The following is a 21,586-nucleotide window of genomic DNA, read 5'->3' on the forward strand; positions in this document are numbered from 1 at the left end:
GTTCTGGTCTCTGCTGCTTGCAGCTGTGCTCTCCTGCTCGCCGCCCCACAGCACACGTTTGTGCCCGGTGCTGGCTCCTCACCCGATATCCCGAACCGTGGGTTTCGCTGTTCTCTCTGCCGGCCCGCGCCCGCTCACACGAGGGGGAGGCACTAACAGGGAATAGCTGCGTGACAGCGAGAAGGCGATGAGTAGGCTACAGGAGCTGTGAATAGCAAGGATGTGGGTAGATATGGCTAAGAGTAGGTGGGACTGCAGAGACAGAGACGGCTGTGGGGAGGATACAGACTGCATATGACTGGGACGTAGGAGGATAGCTGGGATTCGGGGGACAGGGAAAACTTGGAGCCCTTGACACCAATATTACTTCAGACATCAGGAAAACCATTAAGTCCCAGAGGGTCCTGTTCCCTCCAGGATAAGTGTCCTTTGGAGTCACCCCTGAATTCACAGCCAGGGGAGCTGCTTGGAGCCGTTCCTCGTTAGCACAAGAGTCAAGCACAGGTCTCGATACCAACCTGACACATTGGAACAACCTTCTGCTTCCCAAACACATGTGGTGTCAGTGAAAGCAGCCATGCTATGGACCAAGGCTGCCCTTTGCTTAGGAAACCCTACAAGACTTATAAAAATTCAGCTAAGACACCTTCCCAGTGCAACAGCACTGGAATCAAACCCCGTGATGCACGGTGTCGTAGCTGCTGTTGTGGTTTCTGGTTCCTCCAAGTGCAAACTTCGTACTTAACTGTTAGGGGACCAGAGAGCCTGAGATGTAACAAAATTACACTAAACTGGACTGGAATCTCCGTAGTGCTAGGGTAGGCTTCAGAGAAAAGCAGTAACTTATCTAACCAATTCAGAGATCTCTAATATTTCAAGTCTTCTTTCCATGCAAATGCAGGCAGTTTCTGTGCACACCACAAACTGTTCACTGAAGCATTTAGTGTTTATTTATTCCAAAGTCTAACAGCAGCACATTTCAGCCTTGCTGTGGTGTATGCTTTGAATGTATATTCATATATTCCATAGCCAAGTAAAAGATCTCTTACTATTGTATCATTTCCCTGTTATGTGAGAGGAGGAAACGTAGGTCGAAAAGGTATTGATCTCATGCATTAGAAACTCACTGGAAGGGCTTGAGTCCTTTTGCACAGCCATGTATGAAACCCATTGACTATCTCAAGGGAAACTAAATACACAAATATCGAGCAAGGCTAGAACATGAAACCTTTGCTTCCACTTTCCCCAGGTCCCTGGCAGCTGCAGAGGCTCCTAACTAGTGCAGGAAGCATATGAGCCTGGCATTCCCAGGGACCTATCGGATGAAATATTAATAAATTATTAAGAGCAGGGTCAGGGCACAGAAAGTCATTTCTCAGCTCCCAGTAGCACAGTGGATATTTCCACTCTCACAGATCTCCCCGTCTCAGAACAGACAGGTTTGATGTTTCTGGCATGTTCTGCTGTGTTAGGTATTTTTCTTAATTGTTATAGATACACAGCTTCCTAGGGCAAGACTCGAGCTGCACTGTGCCCTATCTTTCCTGCGTGGAACCTGGTTATTCTCCCATTATGTAAGGCACTTTTTTCCCCCCCCCGACATCTATAAAGATGCAGCAAAACATGAGCTGGCTCATTCTGTGATGCAGCCTACAGAAATATACAGCTTCACAGAAAAAAGCATACTAGTTTTTGAACAGGAAAATAATCATCATTTACGTAAACTACACAGCATCTAGCCCTTTTACTGATTAATGTACGTCTCCAACACACCAATATCAAAGACCTGCAAAGCAAGCGGCTTTGCAACCTCAGCACATGAGTTATAATGTGCTGGCAGAAAATTCATGTGGTCTTAAAACACCACTGCAACGAGGCAGGTGCTTACTCCTCTTCTGCTCTGAGCTGACCTGGTGTCACCTAGCCAGGTTATTGTGTTGATAAGGCTACGTTACTCCCTCCTGAGATACTGCTTCTCTCAGCTTTTCCTCATACGAGACACGTTCCAAGCCCTTACTCCTCTTCGTGGCCCTACACTGGACCCCCTCCAGTAAGTCTATATCTATCCTGCACTCCCCAGCACAAAACTGGACACAGCTCTCCAGATCTGGCCTCACCAGTGCTGAGTAGAGAGTAAGGATCACCTCCCTCAACCTGCATGCAAAATGCTCCTAAAAGAGAAGTCTCTGTATGCAGAAACTATCAAACCAACCTCATTTTAACTATTTAGCTTTTAACTAATTAGCTCAGAATCCTTCCAGTGACAATAATGGTAGCTAAGATCTTACTGAAAGCAAAGTGTGTTCCTGTGCAGGCAGTATTAGCTGTGTTCAGAATCTTAGCCTAAATATCAAATGAAATACGAGTTATTACTCACCGATTCCACGTTTTGAAAGCATTGCTAGCTCTCTTGAAGAGGTAGCCTTCCATCACCACTCCATTCGGGGCATCAACGTTAAACTCCACCTTTGAGTCATCATAGGAGAAGTCCTGCAAATAGAGACTAACGTGACTGCGCTCTCCACGACCCAGATGGAGATGAGCCTAATCAAAGCATCAAGAAGAGAAAAACGTCTCTGCCAAGACCCTAAGGTTCAGGAAGAGCCGTCTGTCACAGCGTATCCCTATGCCTTAGCGGGCTGCAGCCATGAATAGCAGTCGTGAATTATCCTCATGCCAGTAAGCTTATCTGTCCCTGTTGTTTGCAGGAAAGTGCTATAAATGCTGTATTTCCCCCCTCTGGTAGCTGATAAGGAGAAAGACAGGCAGCTTATCATCACGAGGGCCAAAAATTCCCAATATTTGGGGTGGTCTGCCATGGGAAACAAAGCAACAGAGGTGCTTTTCACTGGCCAAGTGAGTTAGCAATGCTGCTGCCACCTCTCTGGTCTGTTCTGTTCCTGGCCCCTTGCAAACCCCAGCCTTTTCACACAAGGAAAACAGGCATGATGATTTCTAGAGGGGAAGACTTATCAATTCCATTTTCATCAGCTAGCATCATATGCCACCTCCAATCTGCGCTCGCTCCATTCTCTCACTATGCTACCAGTCAGAGCTGATTTGTTCGGTTTGGCACTGATTCACCAGATAGATCTCATGGATTCTGACAGCTGGTGAGCAAGACACAGAGCAGGGAGAATAGCAGCTGCTCTCACAGAACACGGGAGCCTTCTCTCTGGGCAACGGTCTGCCTCTTTCCCAGGAGAAACTAGGTCACAAAACCTAAATGACCTTCCCCTCTAACCTGGGGAACTAAGGCACATTGTCTTTTTGCACACAGATTCCACTCTAATGATGCACTCTACCCACACCTCCCTCCCTCTCAAGACCAAATATTTCCCCCCACACAACTTGGTTCAAAGACACAACAGTGCAGTGAAAACAACCCCATTAAGTTAAGTGCCTTTCCTAGCTCAGCACATGAAGACCCTTGCGATGCTGTGTTGCCAGGCAACACGCACTTCACTCTCATTAAGATGAGTTATTTTCATGTTCAGAGATGCGAGCTTGCCTGGGAGGTGTCATAATAAGACTAATACTGATACAGGAGGCGGAGATGTAATGGGACAGGACTGAGTCATTCCTTGGAAAGACAGCATGATGCCCAATTAGACACTAGAAACTGCTGCAAGGCATCCAATTAAGAGAGGTCTGCTCAGCTCCAAATTTTCTTGCCATAAGAGGGTGAATCCCATGGGGGTCCTCCTCTGCAGATGTCTTTCACGTGTATATTGCAAACAAAGGCTAGAAGAAATTTTCCTCTAACTCATAGCTATTTGCACGTGTGATTGTTGTAGAGCTGCTCCAAAGTGACAATTCTATACATTTGATGCAAATCTGCACTGTTTCATAACAAATAATGCAAACATCCAAAATCTGGGCTTTGCTGAAAAGCACACAGCAAGCGTAGGGCAAAACTCTTCCAAGCAAGTCTTAGAAATGACCCCTTAGCTGTGCCTCACTTTGTGGAAGAGGTAAAAATAAGTGGGGAGGGTCTAAATATAATCATCTGACTTCTTCAGCTGGCCTTATACAACCAAGCAGTGTGATGGGAAGAAGGATATATTGCTGATGAGTGCAGGAGGAGCAGATGGGCCATACGCGTCACTAGGGTAAATCCACTAAAAATCAGTGGAGTCAAGCCAGGTGTGAATTTAACCTCACTGAGTCTGTGTTGTATTACAGCTCTCTGCAAACTGAATGGTTGAAGCAGAACAGCTGAAGGCACATGGAGTTGTTCCTTGCCTTTGAAAGAAGTCTAACCTGCACCAAGCCCAGTTTTAGAGAAAATTATACACTGAAACACCAAGTGCATATACGCTTGAGATGACAGAAAGTCATCTGGATGATGTCCAAACACAGAAACGTGGTGCTGGGAAGAATGGCTTCTGTTTGCATTACTTGAAGATCTCTCTTCCTTGTTCTCTCACTGGTTAGGAAACATCCCCAGGCCAAATTCTGCTCATATTTCTGCTGGGGTAATTCCTGAGCAACTCCACTGCTATCAACAGAACTACTGCAGGGCAGTGGAGGGCAGAGCACATCAACCAGAGCTATAAGCTGGATTTGTAAAGCAGGTAGAAATCAAGGGAGAGATCTGAGGGATAAGGACCAGCCTGCCTCTTATCTCTGGGGCACGCAGCAGTCTGATCCTCAGGGGCACTTTGTTCCATTCCATTGCACTCTGCTTGGAAGCACCTGAAATCTTTCCTACAAGGTTGTTGAGTGTTGAGACACAAATGAAGTAAAGGGGAGGGTGGAAAAAAAGAAAAATCCAGAAGTTGTCCCCATGATCAGAATGATTTTTTCCGTTCACTGCCAGGCAAAGGCCAAAAGGGAGAAGTACAGAAATGGCTCGGGCAGCTGAGAGGCAAAGTCATGGCAAGTGCAATTGTGAAACTTCCAGCACACCAGAGTGACTTTAAGCTATAGGCTTAAAAAGCAAACTCCCAGGAACATCTTCTTGCTGTAGCCCATACAGGGAACTTTCTTACCAGAACTATTGAAAAAGAGTTACCAAAACATCTGTTGAAACCTCGTTCCAGGTCAAAGCTAGCTTAGAAACTGTCTGAGGAGATCATCTTGCCAATGGTGCTGAAACATCATGGTAGTATGTACCCACAGCTGGATACACACAGATGTGTGACAATGAATCCCCTTAATGGCAGACCTTTCCTTCACGTGTCCCTGTGTCTGTTCTGTTACTATGGGGCTGTTCAGCCTGGAGAAGAGAAGGCTCCGGGGAGACCTTCTTGTGGCTTTTCAGTACTTAAAGGAGGCTTATAAGGAAGGTGGGGACAGACTTCTTAGCAGGGCCCATTGTGACAGAACAAAGGGTAATGCTGTTAAATGAAAAGTGGGTAGATTTAGACTGGATATAAAGAAGACTTTTTTTATGCTGAGGGTGGTGAAGCCCTGGCACAGGTTGCCCAGAGAGGTGGTCGATGCCCCATCCCTGGAAACATTCAAGGTCAGGTTGGACAGGGCTCTGAGCAGCCTGATCTGGTTGAAGATGCCCTGCTCAGTGCAGGAGGGTTGGACTGGATGGCCTTGAAAGGTCCCTTCCAACCCAGACCGTTCTATGATTGACACAAAGCTTTTGATCCTGTGAGTTCTGGGAAATAAGTCAAATGGTCCTGGCAGACAGACACTGCCGCTGCCAAGCACATGAACCACATCATCAGTACGTCTGAATCTCACAAGGGATGCAGCACATCTGTGGACTGCCTGACTCCACATAGAACTAGAAAATAAAAGCCTTCCAGCCTTGTAAGCCAAGACGTGATGTCTGGGAGGTGCTGGTGCAGAAGGAACATGTCACCCATTCTACAATATTCCAAGTAACTTTCTTGATTCAAATCTTCACCTTGACAAAGCAGAGTAAAAGAGCACACACGTATGCTTTCTCTTGGCCCATCTTTTTCCATTTCATGCTACACATGAGAGTTTAATGTATGACTTTATTAAACTATCTTTTACCGGATTCTTCCCATCATTGCAATGCACACAGCATAGGCAAGTCTGCTCTAAATGAGTTTGGACTGATTTATGAAGTCTGCATTTAGCACCTCATTGTCATATGAAAAAATGCTTGACATGGAAAAGGCTTCCTAGGATTGGGATCTGAATGGCTTTGGCTACAACTGCATGTGCAATCACGATCAGCAACAGCAGCGACACGTTGGATCACACGTTGGTAAAATCAATCAGATGTCTTCCAAAATAAGAAAGCAGACCTCTGCCATCATCTGCTTCCCTTCCCTTCACCGACTTCCAGTAAGTCACACCAATCTTATCCCAGTGTTCCCTCCCCTTCTCAGCCCTGTCACTCCGAGTTCACACACGGCGCTGCCTGGGAACTGATATTCTTTTAGAAGTGACATCAGTGGTTTCCACACTGAACGCTGCTGAAGCAACAATGAAGTCACGCATTCCACGAGACACAGCCACAGGGATGGGGAAAAGGACATTAGTGGGGATGCTTTCAAACCAGCAAATGGAAAGCAGAAACCCAGCACCCGCACAGACCCATGAAACAAGGAAAAAAAGCAAAAACAAAAAGAAATCCCCCTATTTGAAGGTTGCCTCATGGGCCACTCGGCTAAGAACCGAGTCCCACAGACCACGCACAGAGCCTGCTCGCGTTGCAGAGGCCAGGCAAGCTCTTCCAATGGCTCCCGTGAAGCCAGCAATTTATGCAGAGAAAACAGCTGATGAAACTAAATAAATCCCCAGCTTCAGTGAACAGACTGAATATGAAGAGTGAAGATGCCCCTCACTAGCCTGGAATCCTTGGGGCAAGGGGGAATCTTCTAAGTCAGAAGCCCTGCTGAAGGGCATACCCACTGAAGTGGGAACGTCTTGCTCATGGGCTCGTTCCCATCCCAAAGGGCACAACACCTGGCTGAGAACAGACAGAACTTCTCTAAAATACCAAGACTTCCTTAAAATTCTTCAAAATACAATCACTATGGCAATGGCCCTCCCTGAAAAGCCACAGCATTGCCCCCTCAGTGTATCAATCCAACGTGGAAATAGTGACACCGTCCTTTTCCGTACAATGTTTTAATTTCTAGTGATAGAAAACGCTATCAAAACAAGGCAATTGTGACCAGTGAATCATTTCAGTTCAGGTGGTTTTGGATATTCAGAGAAACATATCTTACTACCAAACCTCAATGTTATTTTATTTTCAGTCAATACTGTTTAGGATCAGCGATAACACACGCGATACATGCTTTCCCTCATAGAAGACAAAGGCTTTATCCAAGAGTGCCCTCTTTACTTAATTAACCAATGATGCTAAGTATTTAACTATAATATTATGTACAATGTTATGTATACATCCATGCCTTGAAAAGAACTTCTCCTGGAGGCGAGTTAAAAGCTGTGACTACTTTGGCTATTCGATTCTAAAGAGAACAGAATTCAGAGGAATATTTACATTCCCTGAAGACGCACACACCCCTCTTCCACACGAACACTGGTGCATGCACATTCTGCTCTCTCCTGGTGCCTGATTGTGTTTCAACCTTTTCTCTAGCTGGCTATTTTTACCTCTGCATGCACCGTGTACAATCCAAGACCCTCAGAGGCAGATGGAATTTGGAGGAGGACTCACCCACCTACATTCCCGTTCTGCGCAGACAGCTTTCATTCATTCCTGCCAAATCCCATTTACAGACCTTTTGTTTCTTGAATTTCCTAATGCCAAATGATCTCCCTGCTCTGCAGCTTGCCAGCAGATGATGCACCGAGATCTGTGCCCTGCCCCGGAGCTTTTCCATCCCAGAAACAGAACCATACGCATCGTTCTCCTGCGGCAATAAAGCTGTACTTGCTTTCGGGTCACACCAGCAAGCAAGGTCCTCCAGGCACAACCCTTGCTCCCCCAGGGAAAAGGCCCCTCTAAACTTTCTCCCCAAGCCAAACCGAACCCTGCAGGAGTCTCCTTACCAGGAGGTATTCCAGCCTGCTGAAGATCTTCATGATGCCAGCTGCAAGGGAGGTTTTGCTGCTCTTGCCTAGCGAGCAGGGAGCAGCTCTGCACCTCCTCTCTCTCTCTCTAGAATAGCATCTCTGCTAAGCACCGTGGGCTGGCAGGGAAGGAGGGATTTCTTTTTCAGCCCCTTCTCCTTTACCCCTCCTACTCCATTTTGGGAAGCTGTGAGCTCTGTCAAAGCAAGGGGCACAAGTCCAAGAAAGTCTGCTGGCCTCTGGGGACCACCCGCATACCCCCTCCTCCTGCCTCCTATTCACACTCAATCAGCTTAGAGCAAGGGCTAATTACCATACAGCTGTCACGGCGGCACAGAAGGGAGTGGGAGAAGCCAGGCAACACAGAGCAAAGTTGACAGGAAGATGCTCACCCAGTGGCTCCCTGACCTTAACAGAGCCAGGCTTGTCTGCCTCCAGCAGGGTCTGCTTCCCCCAGCTTCCCCAGCAGGGCCACGCTTGGGCCAGTAATTCCACCCCTGCAGCCACAAAACCAGGGTGCTGAAGTACCATATGGCCCCTAGTTTGTCATCTACCAGCTGGACTGAACAAGGCAGAGAGCTCTGCCTCGGCACTCAGTCCTCCCCATGCAAACAGGCAACAGAAGCACGATTGCTTCCCCCACCACTCCGGACCAGGGAATAGGTACGGGGCTGCAAGGAGCTGTTCTACAGCCCTGTATCCTTCCACTTTCAGAGACTGGCCTGTTTTGGTGCAGTGAAGGTCTGGATCTGCTCAGGAGGACTGGTTTAAACATTGCCATTTCTCCTTGGAAAGAATTCCTAGGCCTGTGTGTTTCAGTGCTAAGTTCTCCAAAGTTTTTCTCCTAAGTTGTCCATCCTACACCAGCCCCTGTGTGTCTTTGTGCATCCATCTGAAGCAACCCACATAAAAACACACAAACTCATTACACATGTGGTTGAAGACAGTTTAGTTCAACGCAGAAGAGAACTGTGGGAAGCTACAGGACTATCTCCTCAGCCTTTGGAAGAATGTATTCCATACGGCAATCCCTGCACACATGCATCCCCCCCAGGGTCAGAAGAAAGGCACCCCTGCCTTCAGCTCTCCCCTCTTTGCACAACAGGAGGATAATCCAAATATTTATTGCAGCCCTTAAAAACCGAGACTCTTCCTTTCCTCTTGCTGATTTCATTGGAACCCTTTTTGGATACGTGAGCATTATTTTCATACGAAGTGTGAAGCTCCCAGCGGAGCTCTTCAATGTTTTGGAGATGGGAAGGCAGAAAGGGCAGCGGTCAAAATGACAGCTTGAAATGATAGCTGCCCTAGGAATCTGCCCCAAAGGTGGTAGATGTTCTGTGAGGGAAGATAGGAAAAGGGTGTCATAGGAAAAAGGCACCTGAATTCCAGGATCAAAGAAAACAGTCAAGATTTGTGCTGAGTTTCTCTCCCACTGAATTTATTTTAATTAAAACAATAATAAAACAATGAAACTTCTGAACTTGGCTCTTAGAAGGCTGCCCTCCATGCCTCACAAAGCTGCCTGAAGACAATTCAACGAGCAAAGACCTATCAGAATTGGGATGGCTTGCTCATCCCAGGAACACTTCAAAATGTATTGTTTAAACTGGATTCCCTTCCTTCCTGTCATGCCTTAGCAGGCTGTTTGGGAAGACACTGTGCTGACAGAAAAAGGGATACTTCTGCCACTCCTCTCTAATTAAGCACAACTAAATCTCCAAATTTTTCAAGAGCCCAGAGGGTATTCTGGGCTCAGCACAAAGACAAATATTCAAACACGTGCTGTGCTCCCTTTGGAGACGGCGAGATGCTCACCAGATGCAGAGTGCCATGCTCCATTGTAAAGGGAGGAGCAGCGCTGACCCAGAGCAGCTGAAAAGCCATCCCATAACATTTCCAGGCAGGAAGCTTTAAATCCTAAATTGCAGTAGGGATGTTCAGCTCTCTTACAAGCTTATCCACACTGAGGGCCGCAGCTCTATGCATGTGTCCTGACGAAGAGTAATTGCTGCTTCTTGGAACCTGACCTCTGCTTCATTCCCTGCTAGTCCAGTCAAAGCCACGTAAAGAGATTTAACAGAGATGCACTGCACCAGAGAGATTTTCCACGTTCCCAGAATGAAGTCATCGCTCCAGCAGAGTCCCAGGGGAACTGAGAGTTCACAAATGGATTTAACCCCTCCCCCAACCCGAACACTTAACCAAAGGCAGCACATGCACAGGCAATGTCTGTCATTAGCTTTCAAATCTTGTTACGCTTCCATTTCCTGGGTTACGACATTTTTGAGAGAGCAATGAAAAGAAAAAAAATGGTCACTTATTCCTCCTGCTGAGAAGTATTGATCCACACAAGTGCCTGCCAGATACGAACTCCTTAGCGATTCCTGCTCAGGGCTTGGCTCATGAACAGCTATTTCTCAGGGCTCCAGTCTGAATTTCCTTCTCACTGCACCCACAGAGCATGAGAGCATGTGTACACGTTGAAAATCCACCAACACCCTCTGTTATGAGCCCATGCAAGCCAATTCACCTCCCACCAGCCTCACAGTTCTCAAAGGCTCCTGAGCACCAAACACGTATTATGTGCCAGCTCAGTACTGCTGCCACTGCAATGCCGAGCTCCAAGGCAAGACTGACCACCACACAGAGCAGAGGGAACCAAAATCATCTTTTAGCACAGGACTGAAAACAGCTTTGATGAGGATGAAACCAAACTCACCTGAAACTGGGCTTTAAAATTACATCACCATGTTCAGGTTGCAGCACTAACGCCACAGCAAGGTTTCTTCATTTTGCTTTCAATGGCAGGACTTAGTGAATATCCAGAGCAAAGTGCTAGTTCTGAGCAATGAAGATGCCACAAGAAGGAAATACATGAGGGTACTCACCTGCAGCAGGGTCTGCAGGGGCAGGTCAGCAATCCATGAAAAAGAGAAGGAAAAGAAAAAAAACATTAGTTGATATTTCTACAAGCTTTGGATTTGGAATCATTCCCAGATGAATGGTCTGGAAAACTCAGAGTCCACGTTAACCAAAGATGCCTCCCTACTGAAGGCTCAGACTTGTTTGATAATAAATCCTATTATCTTGCCAGTTCCTGGTGGTTACTCCTAACTACAGCAAGTGAGAGCACACACAGTGGGCTACCACAGCTCAGCCAAAAACAGCTTGCTCAGCCATGACAGCTCTGTCCCTTGGGTCCCCATGGACCTTTCCAAAGCTCTGCTCCTCAAGGCTGTAGCCATGTCATGTCACAGGAGCTAAGCAAGAATCATTGGAACTGCCATTTGGAGCAGATGTGCATGAGAGAAGTTCACTGGGGCACACTCCTCTCCCCCACAACCCATTAGCATCACTTCAGTGCAGCGTGAGCTCCCTATGAACAGCCAAAAGGCGCCGCACCAAGTCCTGTCTACAGGTACCAAAGGAGAGCATCCACTCATGCATGTGCTGGATGATTTAGCAGGCACTCTGGACATCTGGTTGGGCTGGACATGCTGCCACACTGCTGCCTCACCACGGGGCAAGGAGAAGTGTCAGCAGGGACACCCATTGCTACTGAAGTAGCTGGAGATCATAGGGCTTGCCAGATAAAAGCTAGCTTGCTCAGCCAGGGGAAGGATGTGAGACTGGGGGAGAGAATAAGAGAAGAAAAGAAGGTGGGGGGGGAGACAAGTGCTCTAGTCTCTCCCCAAAAGCAGCTCTTCTACACAGTCAAGTTGTTCTCACAGGCAACTACAAACACTTACATCCACTCCTCTATCTCAGAGCCATTTACAGAACATGAACCTTTAAATCTTCCCACATCTTCAGTAGCAAAGAGGGAGACAAAGGAAGGCGGCTTGCTGAGGCCAAGCTGAGTAAACCCCCAAGGTGCCTTGACACAGGGTCCTCCCTGTGTCCTCAGATGTGTCAGCAGCCGAATGCCCTGCATTGGATCAGGCCAAGCTACTTAGCTAGACCTCCCAGCATCCACAAGGTTATGATATCTCAACAACTTCTGCTCCTCCAGCTCCAGGCTGTGAAGGACTACCCCAGCAAGGCTCCTCGGCAGATGGCAGTTACCACTGCGTGATCCAGACAACCACACTGATGGGGAGGAGTGCTGCTTGCACCGAGCTGCAGTCCCAGGACTCACCCTCTGCTGTATCAGCGCATGCTTGTGCTCCATCTCCCTCTTCTCCACTGCAGAATCAATCACCAGCTGGTCCAGCTAAAGGCAGGGAGAACAACAGGTATAAAAGTCAGGAAGGAGGTTTATGAGCCACTGTCCATCTCTGCTTTCCTGCTCCGGGATTACACCAGCGCTACGTAACACCCCAAGTCCCCACAAGAGCGGAAAAGGCCTGTGTTTGGATGTGCACTTCAGGTTGCCATAGCTCTTGGCTCTCACCTCATAGCGCAGCATGGCTCATCCAACACCCAACAAGCATGAGGCTCTCCCCACTCCCTGACTGCCAAGTACGGTAGCTGAATAGGGGAGAGGATGTCCTTCCAGGGTGAAGGGCTACCACCAAGCAGACTGAATAAACCACATTCCCTGTCCCCTCACCTCTGTGGCTAGTTTCTTCATGTAGGGATCCAGTTCATGGAGAAGACTGTAGCCCTGCTGGAAGAAGGTGTACTGGGCATGCATGAAGGACAGCATCTGGGGAGGGAAACAATAGCCAGGTCAGAACAGGTTCTGGGACAATGTGAGTGTGAAAAGTCCTTATCCCTTATTATCCACAAACATCCCTCATCAAGGTCTAATCCTTTCCCTTCCCAAAGCAATCTATTAATTAGATGCCTCTTCTCCTTTCCTCCTCTCACAAATCCTTCCACACTATCAGGTAACCCCTGCTTGGAGCACAAAGCAGTGTCCTTCACCCCTGAAAGTCCCCTCCAGTTCTGGCCTGCGGAGTATCTTGCTGGTCCTTCGTTCTCCGCTCTCATTAGCATACCTGCAGCCCCCACAGCCGTCCCAGACAGTATCTCCAGGGCAGACCGAGGAGTCGGTATGGTGACCCATGCAACCTGAAATGGAGAGGGCTGCCTTTCATTGAGTCACTGAGAGCAGCCACAGAAAACACAGAGCCCTTACCGCATCCAGTATTTCAAACTTCTTCTTGGCCTGCAGGACATTGATCTGTGAATGAATCAAGACAAGACTCTCAGCATCAGCACTGTTAAGCAGTCTGGCATAGAGATCTAAGCATGAACAACTCGCAGCAATACCCCTAGCAGCAAACCACAAACCATTCAAGGACAGTTCCAGAAAGTTAGTTTCTGAAAAGACCGTTCTGGTTTGTTCCAGGTGGAATAAAAAGGGAACAGCATAGATGCATTGTTTGACATGGGCTGCTACTGATTAAGGTCACCGCTAGATGTGCATCTGTACATAGGCTGACAACAGTGACCCCAGAGTGCAATTTGGTATCAAATAAAGGAGAAGTTTAATTACCAGGTCAGTGCTTTGATTTCTCTTAGCAGGCTGAGATGTACCACCTCACAGCTCACTGCCTGTATCTTTGATCGAGAATGTCCATCTAAAATCCCTACCGTAAAACCTTGGGCACAACACAGCAAGGTGCTACGTCCCAATTCTTTCTCTCTCTCCAGTATCATCCTATGCCACTGGGAAAATGAGTCCTAACCCCTACTCCATGCAATCGAGCAGTTGCAGCATGTTTTGGAGTGAACATTCTTTACCCTGAAAGGAAAAACATGAACACTGGAATAACCAAGGACTATGAGGTATGTAGGAAGAACAAGAGAGGCAGGGTATGTTTCCAGTTTTCCTCACTCTACCAGTGAGACTACAACCACCAGCACCTCTTGGAAACAAAGATAAAACTATTGCAAATCTCCTTTAAGTGGGGACAAAGGAAAACTGTGAGACCCAGTACATTTCTCTCATACTTGGCCAAGGATCTGGAATTGAAAAATATCCTTGAGATTTAAAAATAAAAAAGTCAGAGGCTAAGAATATAATTTCCAACGTGACAAATGAATAGCACAACATGGGAGGGGAGATAAAGTAGTTCAGGTATATCCCCAGCCTCCTAGATACCTCCTGTCTGCACCCAGTATACTAGGTATTTTAATAAAAAAACGGCTGGAAATAGTATCCCTGCTTTATACCAACAGTTTCACCCCACACTAGTAACACCTCCTGGCCATTTATAATATAAATATTTATATATTTATATAAAACTGCCACTATAATAATGGAAATGTGCTACATTACAGTGAAAAGTCTTGCCCTGAACTGTGCTTCACTGGGTCCTGGTCTTTCTGGCTCTCTTCAAGGTGTGCAAGTAATCCTTCAAGTTTGACCATGCCAATTTGAAGCCTGTTGACAAAGTCAAGGATGATGAAGATGAGTTCTGCAAGATGCGTAAGGTGCAACAGATCCACAAAACAGGGTCTGTGTCTGGAGGCTGGGGACAAAACGGAGGATGCTGGTTGCAAGATTTTCTGCATCTAGCATTTCCAGGACCACCAACTGGGACTTTTCTGCCAATACAGTGCCCTCCACACCACCTGAAAGGACAGCCTTGACATGAAGCTGATGAATGATTCAAAGAAAAATCCTTGACCATTCTGGGTGCAGTAAGTGAATGTTCCTGCAGGAAATCTACCAGTGGGAAGAAAAATTCAGTTTAAGGCAGTGTGTTTAAAATTCCTCCCACTGAAAAAATGACTAAGATTTCCCTTCTCAGGTACACTGTAGTGTTTTTAGGAAGGAGAACATGTCACAGACTTGAAGAGTCATATCAGTGCCATGCAAAGGCGTAAACATGGGTAAGAACACATTCCCACACAGACTCATAGCATAACACAGGTTGGAAGGGACCTCCAGAAGTTATCTGTCCGACTGCCTGGGCAAAGCAAGACTGACTCAAAGCTAGATGAAGTTGCTCAGAGCCTGGTCCCATTGACTGTGAACCAATTTGGGTCCCTGTTCCAGCACTGCATAACTCTAAACTTTTTTACCTTCTATTCAACTGGAATTTCCACTGTTGCAACATATGCAGGTATGCGCCGTCCACATACGTATATGTACACATCCATCCATCCAGAGGCTATTTGCACATGCACACACATCCTTCTGGAGTTTCTGGCATGAACAAGTCCACACACACGGATGTTCATGTGTGCACACAGATCCAGATATTTGCCCTTAAGGACATGTTCTACATGTAGGAGAAGACAATGACTTGCAGAGAACACTTGACAGCGTTGTGTTCGGTCCCTCTCAGTGGTTTCATGACCCTGTTTCACCACTCTCTCTGGAGAGTTCTAAAAATCAAAGCAGCTGCAGATTTGCAAAGGGCCTCCCTCTCTCACACCACTTATACCAACATCCTGTGACTATTTCAAGCACATGTGATCAGCCGCAGAACTCGCAGCCCCACCAGTGAAGGTCTTCTCAGACCAGCACAGTCTACTCTTTCATATAGACAAGCTGGATTATGCCAAAAGGCAGCTCCATGAACCCCGAGACCTACTGCAGTACAGGGCTTTGCTAAGCCATACGTGGGTTCATAGTGGTGCAACTACACCAGTGCCTGAAACTAGAGCAAACCTTGGTGGTTCCATGCTCCATCACACACCAGTCCTAAGGACTCCCTGCCTCAGGGGGCAGAGGGTGAAACGTCCAGTGGATCAGCAATCCTTTTCGAACCCAGCTGCAAGACCCTACTGGCCACCTCTCACCCCTCAACTTCATTCCCTACAGCAGATTATTTAGCGATTTACCAGTGATGCCTTGTTCTGTGCTGGGAGATCCAGTCAGAGCTGGAGGCACAGACACCAACCTGCAACACATAGTCCAGGGCCAGATGCCGGAAACACTTTCTGGTTATGGTCAAGGTGCCTGTTGCCTCCTCTACTTCATGGGGCTTGTGCCGAGGCGCCTGGGCATTCTTCACCAGTGAAATCTCCATGTCCTCTCGCACCTTGTCAAACTGCTTCTTGGTTTCCTTGAACTTCCGGACATCACTGGAACCCAAAGAGGAGATGGTGAGAAACATTGCTACAAAGCAGCTAGAATATTGCTGATACCAGCAGAACCTACCTGTGAAAACACATGCTTCATATTTCACTTTGAAAACAGTAAAACCAGCTACTTCTCAAATTCAGGACAGAGCATTCAACTAAGGCAGCCAGGCCATTCATGTGCATCTCTCGCTGATTCTGTCTTGTCTGACTGTAGTATCCAGACATTTGACTATTCTTCTTCCCTTTTATAATAGGCACGTTTATTAATGTTTGCATTTGGAAATACACAATCCACAATACAAACCTCTAAAGTTTTATTTACACCTAGGACACCTCAGAGGGGATCAGGGGTCTGCTTTGCAGGGGCAGAGAGGAGGCTGTAAGGGTATAGCAACAGGCAGGTTTTTTTGAATTTGTTTGGTTGCTGTTTTAATTAAATAGCAGGTACTATTCAGGCAGGACTTGATTTGAGTTCCATGACCACAAAGAAGTGAGGACAGCAATTCCTGAACACAAGCTCTTACAAGTGGCCCTCGTTCCTCAGGAGTTGGAAGCAGCAATGCTGATTTACAGCAGCTGTTAATAAACACTTATTTTCTGTCCAGCGGAGCTCTGATTACCTCAATTATAACTTGTTATAACTTAAAGTAGTTCAAAACTGTCAGTAAATAAGTAGCATCCACTTATTCTTTGCCCTAGGGAAGATGAAGAGCCTCAGTTAAACATGACAGTAAATGCTGAACTCTGCCCTGTGACAAACTGTTTGAAGCTGCATATACTTCTGTATGGAACAGCCCCTGGCCAAGAGAATCTACCACGGGCAGGGGCAGTAAGGATAAATGAAAATACAAGTGACTGGATCACTGTTCTGGTGGGTGCTGGTTCTTCACATGGCCCTCAATGCTCAGGGCTGCTGAGTTACATGGCCACCTAGCTCCATTCACAGGAAAAAAACAGGGTCACTTTTTTCATTTTTGGGTCACTTTTTGCATAGGGCTGTGGGGATTTCACACAGCTTTTGACCCAGCTCTGGAGAGAACGGCTTCCTCACCTGTGCATATCCCCAGTGGAAAGGAGCAGAGGTCGAGGCGTGCGATACTGCCAGCAATTCTCAGCTAGCTCCAAGCCAGGCTGCAGCAGCACGACTGCAACCTCAAGACTTCACTAACAAAAGCCCCCTCTTCAGCAAGGTCTGCGGCCTGGGATCGTGCTGAGGCAGTCCCACAGCATTTGGCTACTGACAGCACGAGCAGGGCAAGCTGACCTCTCCTGCGTGTACCACGGACACAGACCAGGCAAAGCCCTTCAGGGCTTGGGGACAGGGAGGACAGGTTAGAGGGAAAACATTGCCCTCTCAGACATGGATGAATCGCCAGGCAAGGGCACAGTTCCCATTATTCCTTTGTGCCCATCCCCAGCCAGGAAGGTGCAGATTGACCCTCGGTAGATTATTCAAAATGGTCCCAAGCGTAGAAATTATCTTCCAACCAAGGGCAGGAGCAATGCAAAGATTAAAGCACCGGGGCCTGCAAGTACAGAGGTGGAGCAGTACAAGTGCAAAAAAGAGTAAGTTGCAAAGATGCTGAAAAGATGACAGATCCAAAATGAAGGTGAAATTCCCCCTTCTGACTGCCAGCCTTCAGCAGATTAAATCTGAGCTCATCAGAGAAATGATTATAGAGAAGGTGGGGGTAGGGTGAGTGCCAGGCAAGAAGCTGGGGATGAGGAACAGGGGGGGTCAGCTAGGGACCTCTTGCCTCCCTCAAGCCCACAGCTGCTGAGGGATTCAGATGCAATTACCCATTCCCATGGCAACCAGCTCCTGCTTAGCTGAGGTCCTCAGCTGCCTCCCTGACCTACATTCAGCTGAGGGCATCCCACACTGTGCTGGGTACCAGCCCTGGGGAAGAGGGGCACTCGGAGGAACTGTGCTAATGCAGCCATGGCAGAGACAGCCTGCCAAGAGGCTTGATCAACAATACAGATTGTCTCCATCCAGATAACGCCCTGGGACCAGTTCTTCTGCACCTCAGGCCTGCCACGCACAAGTTAACATCCTTAATATGCAATATTCTGCATCGCTCGCACCAGGGCATTGTAAACTTGCTTTCCATTAGCAAAGGACTCTGAACCAGCAGTGAAGCTCCAAGCTGAAGGCACGGTGATGACTAGCTGCTCCCTCCACACAAGAAGGGCCCTGCGGTCCGTCCTCTTCCAGACGGATGCTCACATCACTCCAGAAGAGCAGGGCTGCTGTAACTTTGAGTGACTAAGCACGATCCGTGGGGAGCTAAGGCAGCAATGATTCTGCCGGACCCCAGAAGGCATTTGGCAGCAAAGCTCCTCCCTTCTGCAAGCATGCACTGCTTTAAACCACAAATGAAACGCTGCATCGAACGTAAGATACACCATAAGATGTAGAGCTGGCCCTGCTCTGCAGGGATCTGAACTCTGGGATGTGTTTGACCTAGAGGAGCAGCAAGAAGCAGCCAAGATGGGCTCTGCAGGTGAACTCTACCAGACTTTGGGGTGATGCTCTGATCTGGAAGTATGCTCCATGTCCAGCTTTAACTATGAGCTGGGAACAGGATGAAGACATCTCGTTGACAACAGAGCAGCGAAATCATAGTGTAGCAAGATGACAGCAATAGCCATCACACAAACCAGATCCTCTCCTCTGCCCTTCAGTGTCTCCTCTGCTCCAAGCAGAGCCTTCAGCAGTTGTGTGGAGGTTCTATTTCTCTTTCCAGTGCACACAGGGCAGGTGCAACAGAAGTTCAAGAAGCTGAAGACAAACTGATACAACAAATACTCACTCTTTCACAAAATTGTGCAGCTGCTGCCGGACTGACCTCTGAGCCTGGTCAAACAGGATCTGAAACGAGAGGGAAAGGAATATAGAATATTTTTACAACATGGAAACATTGAGGAGTCAAAAAATCCATGAATGCTCTCTAGGACCTTCAGTGTTAGGGACTCACCACTACTCCTGGGCTTAGTGGTGTCCATTACTTGATGGCTGTCATAATGGATAACAACTTTCTGTAGCTGCAGCCCTCCCTTACAAGCACAGAACTTCTGCACTGCAGGTTCCACAGCCACGCTGCAGCTAGCAAGAGCGGCCCACAAAGAATGGACATTCCATTTCAGTCCACCATCAGGAACACAAGGCCTGGGCACTGCCCCAAAACTTGATGATGCCCTGAAACATCACAGGGCTGGGGTCTGGCATCATGACCGCTGAATAGCGCAGAGAGACCTTTGCCACCAACATACCTTCGTAAGACGGGTGTTTGTAGGAGCAGTTGCCTTCACAGTCCCCACTTGGAACCGTCTCTCCCGAGCCTCGCATTTCCCATTTTGCCAGAGGAGGGCACCATCCCCTCAGCACTACACCAGGTAGGGACAGAGATGGGAACAACTGCTGAGGGCACATCACAGCCAGCCCCACACTGACCAACATGGGCAAGAGGCCCAAACATACACTATAAAGGAACTTAATTCCTACAAGTCTTGCAAGTTTTACTCTCCTGTCTGTCCCTCGCAAATAAATGGTCTCAAGCCCACTCCTCTACACCCCCTGCCCATCTGATCTCCAGCCCTCCCATCTCCCTTTAAGAGATGTTCTCTCCCTGCCCTCTGCTAGATGCCAAACAGTGGTTGGTGTCTGCTCAGCTCCCTCCCATCCATCTCCAACGGGCATGGTTACAGATAACTCCGTACTTCAGACATGCATCGGGATGACACAGCATTTTGGCTAACTGGGACCAGATGGGCAGAGGCTCCCAGACCACGCAGTGTCTGCAGCAGGCAGCACACTTTGTCCCGGGGTTACGGAGAAAAGCCAATGGCCACGCTGCAGCTAACAAGAGCGGCCCACAAAGAACGGACATTCCATTTCATTCCACCATCAGGAACACAAGGCCTGGGCACTGCCCCAAAACTTAACGATGCCCTGAAACATCACAGGGCTGGGGTCTGGCATCACGACCACTGTTTGGCATGAGTAACCCTGGCTCATTTGCTCCAACTTAACACTGTGTTCTGAGGAGCTGATTTAACCTAGAGAGGTCCTGGAACACGCAATGGTAACCGTGCCTGTCTTCCTTAGGATGCAGTCACCAGGAGCAGCATCTCCCAGTCCAGCATTTGGCCCTGCTTTCTCTCCTGAAGTGACCACAGCCCTTTCAGCAGAGGCTGCCTGAGCCCACAGACTGAGGGACTGTTTGGGACTGTTCTCCACCAGGCAGCACGAGGCTGACAGAGGACTGTCATGGCACCTTCTCTCAGCAAGCAGACTGTACAAAAGCCTTTGGATCAAAACAAACAGCTTTTTCCAGTTTGCTTTCCCCTCCCCTCCTCTTTGTAGCAAGCCTGGATTTCCAGTGGGAGTGTTTTGGGCAACTTCCCTTGACACCCCACCCACCATCTCCCCTCTCCTTTTCTGGCCACCTTCTCTGCTTCACTACACAGTTCAGGTAAGACCCAGAAGTGGTGAGCACCTCTGGCTCTCCGGGGTTTTTCCAAGGGCCAGGAACAGTCATCTTACATCAGACCATTCACAGTGCAACGGAGCCGGCATTGCCTGAAGCAGCAGCTTTTTGTGAAGAGGTGGTGGGTTAACCTTGGTGGGCAGCTGGCAGGCAGACAAGCCGCTCTCTCACCACCCCTCCTCAGCAAGACAAGGGGAGAAAATAAGATGCAGTAATTCACAGGTTGAGATAAGAACAGGGAGATCACTCACCAGTCACCATCACAAGCAACACAGACTCAACTTGGGAAAGGCCAATTCAATTAATTGTCAATTAAGAATAGGGATACAAGAACAAAACTAAAACTGGCTTTCCCCCACTGGAGCACGATCTGCATTCCCAGTCTGAGCATTATTCTGTCCACGACACCAAGATCTTGGCGAGCACTGCAGAAGTCAGACCTGTAACATGCTCCGAGGTGGACACACACTTTAAGCTTCCCATGCTCCATAGTAATCTATGAGCAAAACCCCCCTGGCCCATTCCAGATCCTCCCTTCCAGCACCAACAGACTCACACAGATGTCCTCCCCACCTAACGTCTCCCACTAAGAGATCAGCAAGTCGTGCTTTTGACACTACGCAGGTGTACGACCCCAAACAGAACGCAGGCTCTCAGCACAGCAGCGCTGGCCGCAGAGCCTCAGGCGCATTCATTGTGTGAGCTGCTGCAGCCAAGGACAAAGCAAGAAACACGCCAGGACCAGCTGAGTATAAACAGCCATGGATGGCCTCTAAATGTGAACAGATGCAAAGCAAGGGGGAAAGAAAGAAAACCCCAAGACCACCCAGCTTTGTGTTTTTACCAATGTAAATTATTTACTGCTCTTGGCATCCCTTCACTCTCTCCAGCAGCACTCCAAAAGGCATTGGCCTGCAACTTTTCCCATGGAGCAGCTTCCCCAAGTGATGTTTGGGCACTGACAACACTTCCCTCTGCTCACGAGACCACGCAGAGGTAGGCAAGCAGCAAGAAAGCCATCTGGTTCCCACCTGCACCCACGGCTGGAAAGCTTCCATCGTTGGTTTCCACCAGGACGACACATTTGCTTAGGATCAGGGAAAGGAAGGGACACTTCTGTCGCACTC

At 48.0% G+C, this 21,586-nt stretch overlaps 1 protein-coding gene across 1 annotated transcript in view; it reads right to left on the reverse strand.

Moving 5' to 3' along the window:
* The window catches only part of ACAP3 (ArfGAP with coiled-coil, ankyrin repeat and PH domains 3), a 93,890-nt gene that overhangs the window by 16,329 nt on the left and 55,975 nt on the right, over window positions 1-21,586 (reverse strand). Inside the window, exons 5-11 of the mRNA XM_075437188.1 lie at window positions 18,783-18,841; window positions 15,783-15,966; window positions 13,064-13,108; window positions 12,533-12,628; window positions 12,119-12,193; window positions 10,869-10,880; window positions 2,378-2,490 (exon numbers count right to left, since the gene is read on the reverse strand). Of these exons, the coding sequence (XP_075293303.1) occupies window positions 2,378-2,490; window positions 10,869-10,880; window positions 12,119-12,193; window positions 12,533-12,628; window positions 13,064-13,108; window positions 15,783-15,966; window positions 18,783-18,841 (584 nt within the window). The remainder of the gene's footprint in view (window positions 1-2,377; window positions 2,491-10,868; window positions 10,881-12,118; window positions 12,194-12,532; window positions 12,629-13,063; window positions 13,109-15,782; window positions 15,967-18,782; window positions 18,842-21,586) is intronic.

Source organism: Opisthocomus hoazin, chromosome 16 (genome assembly GCF_030867145.1).
Source record: "Opisthocomus hoazin isolate bOpiHoa1 chromosome 16, bOpiHoa1.hap1, whole genome shotgun sequence".
NCBI lineage: Eukaryota > Metazoa > Chordata > Aves > Opisthocomiformes > Opisthocomidae > Opisthocomus > Opisthocomus hoazin.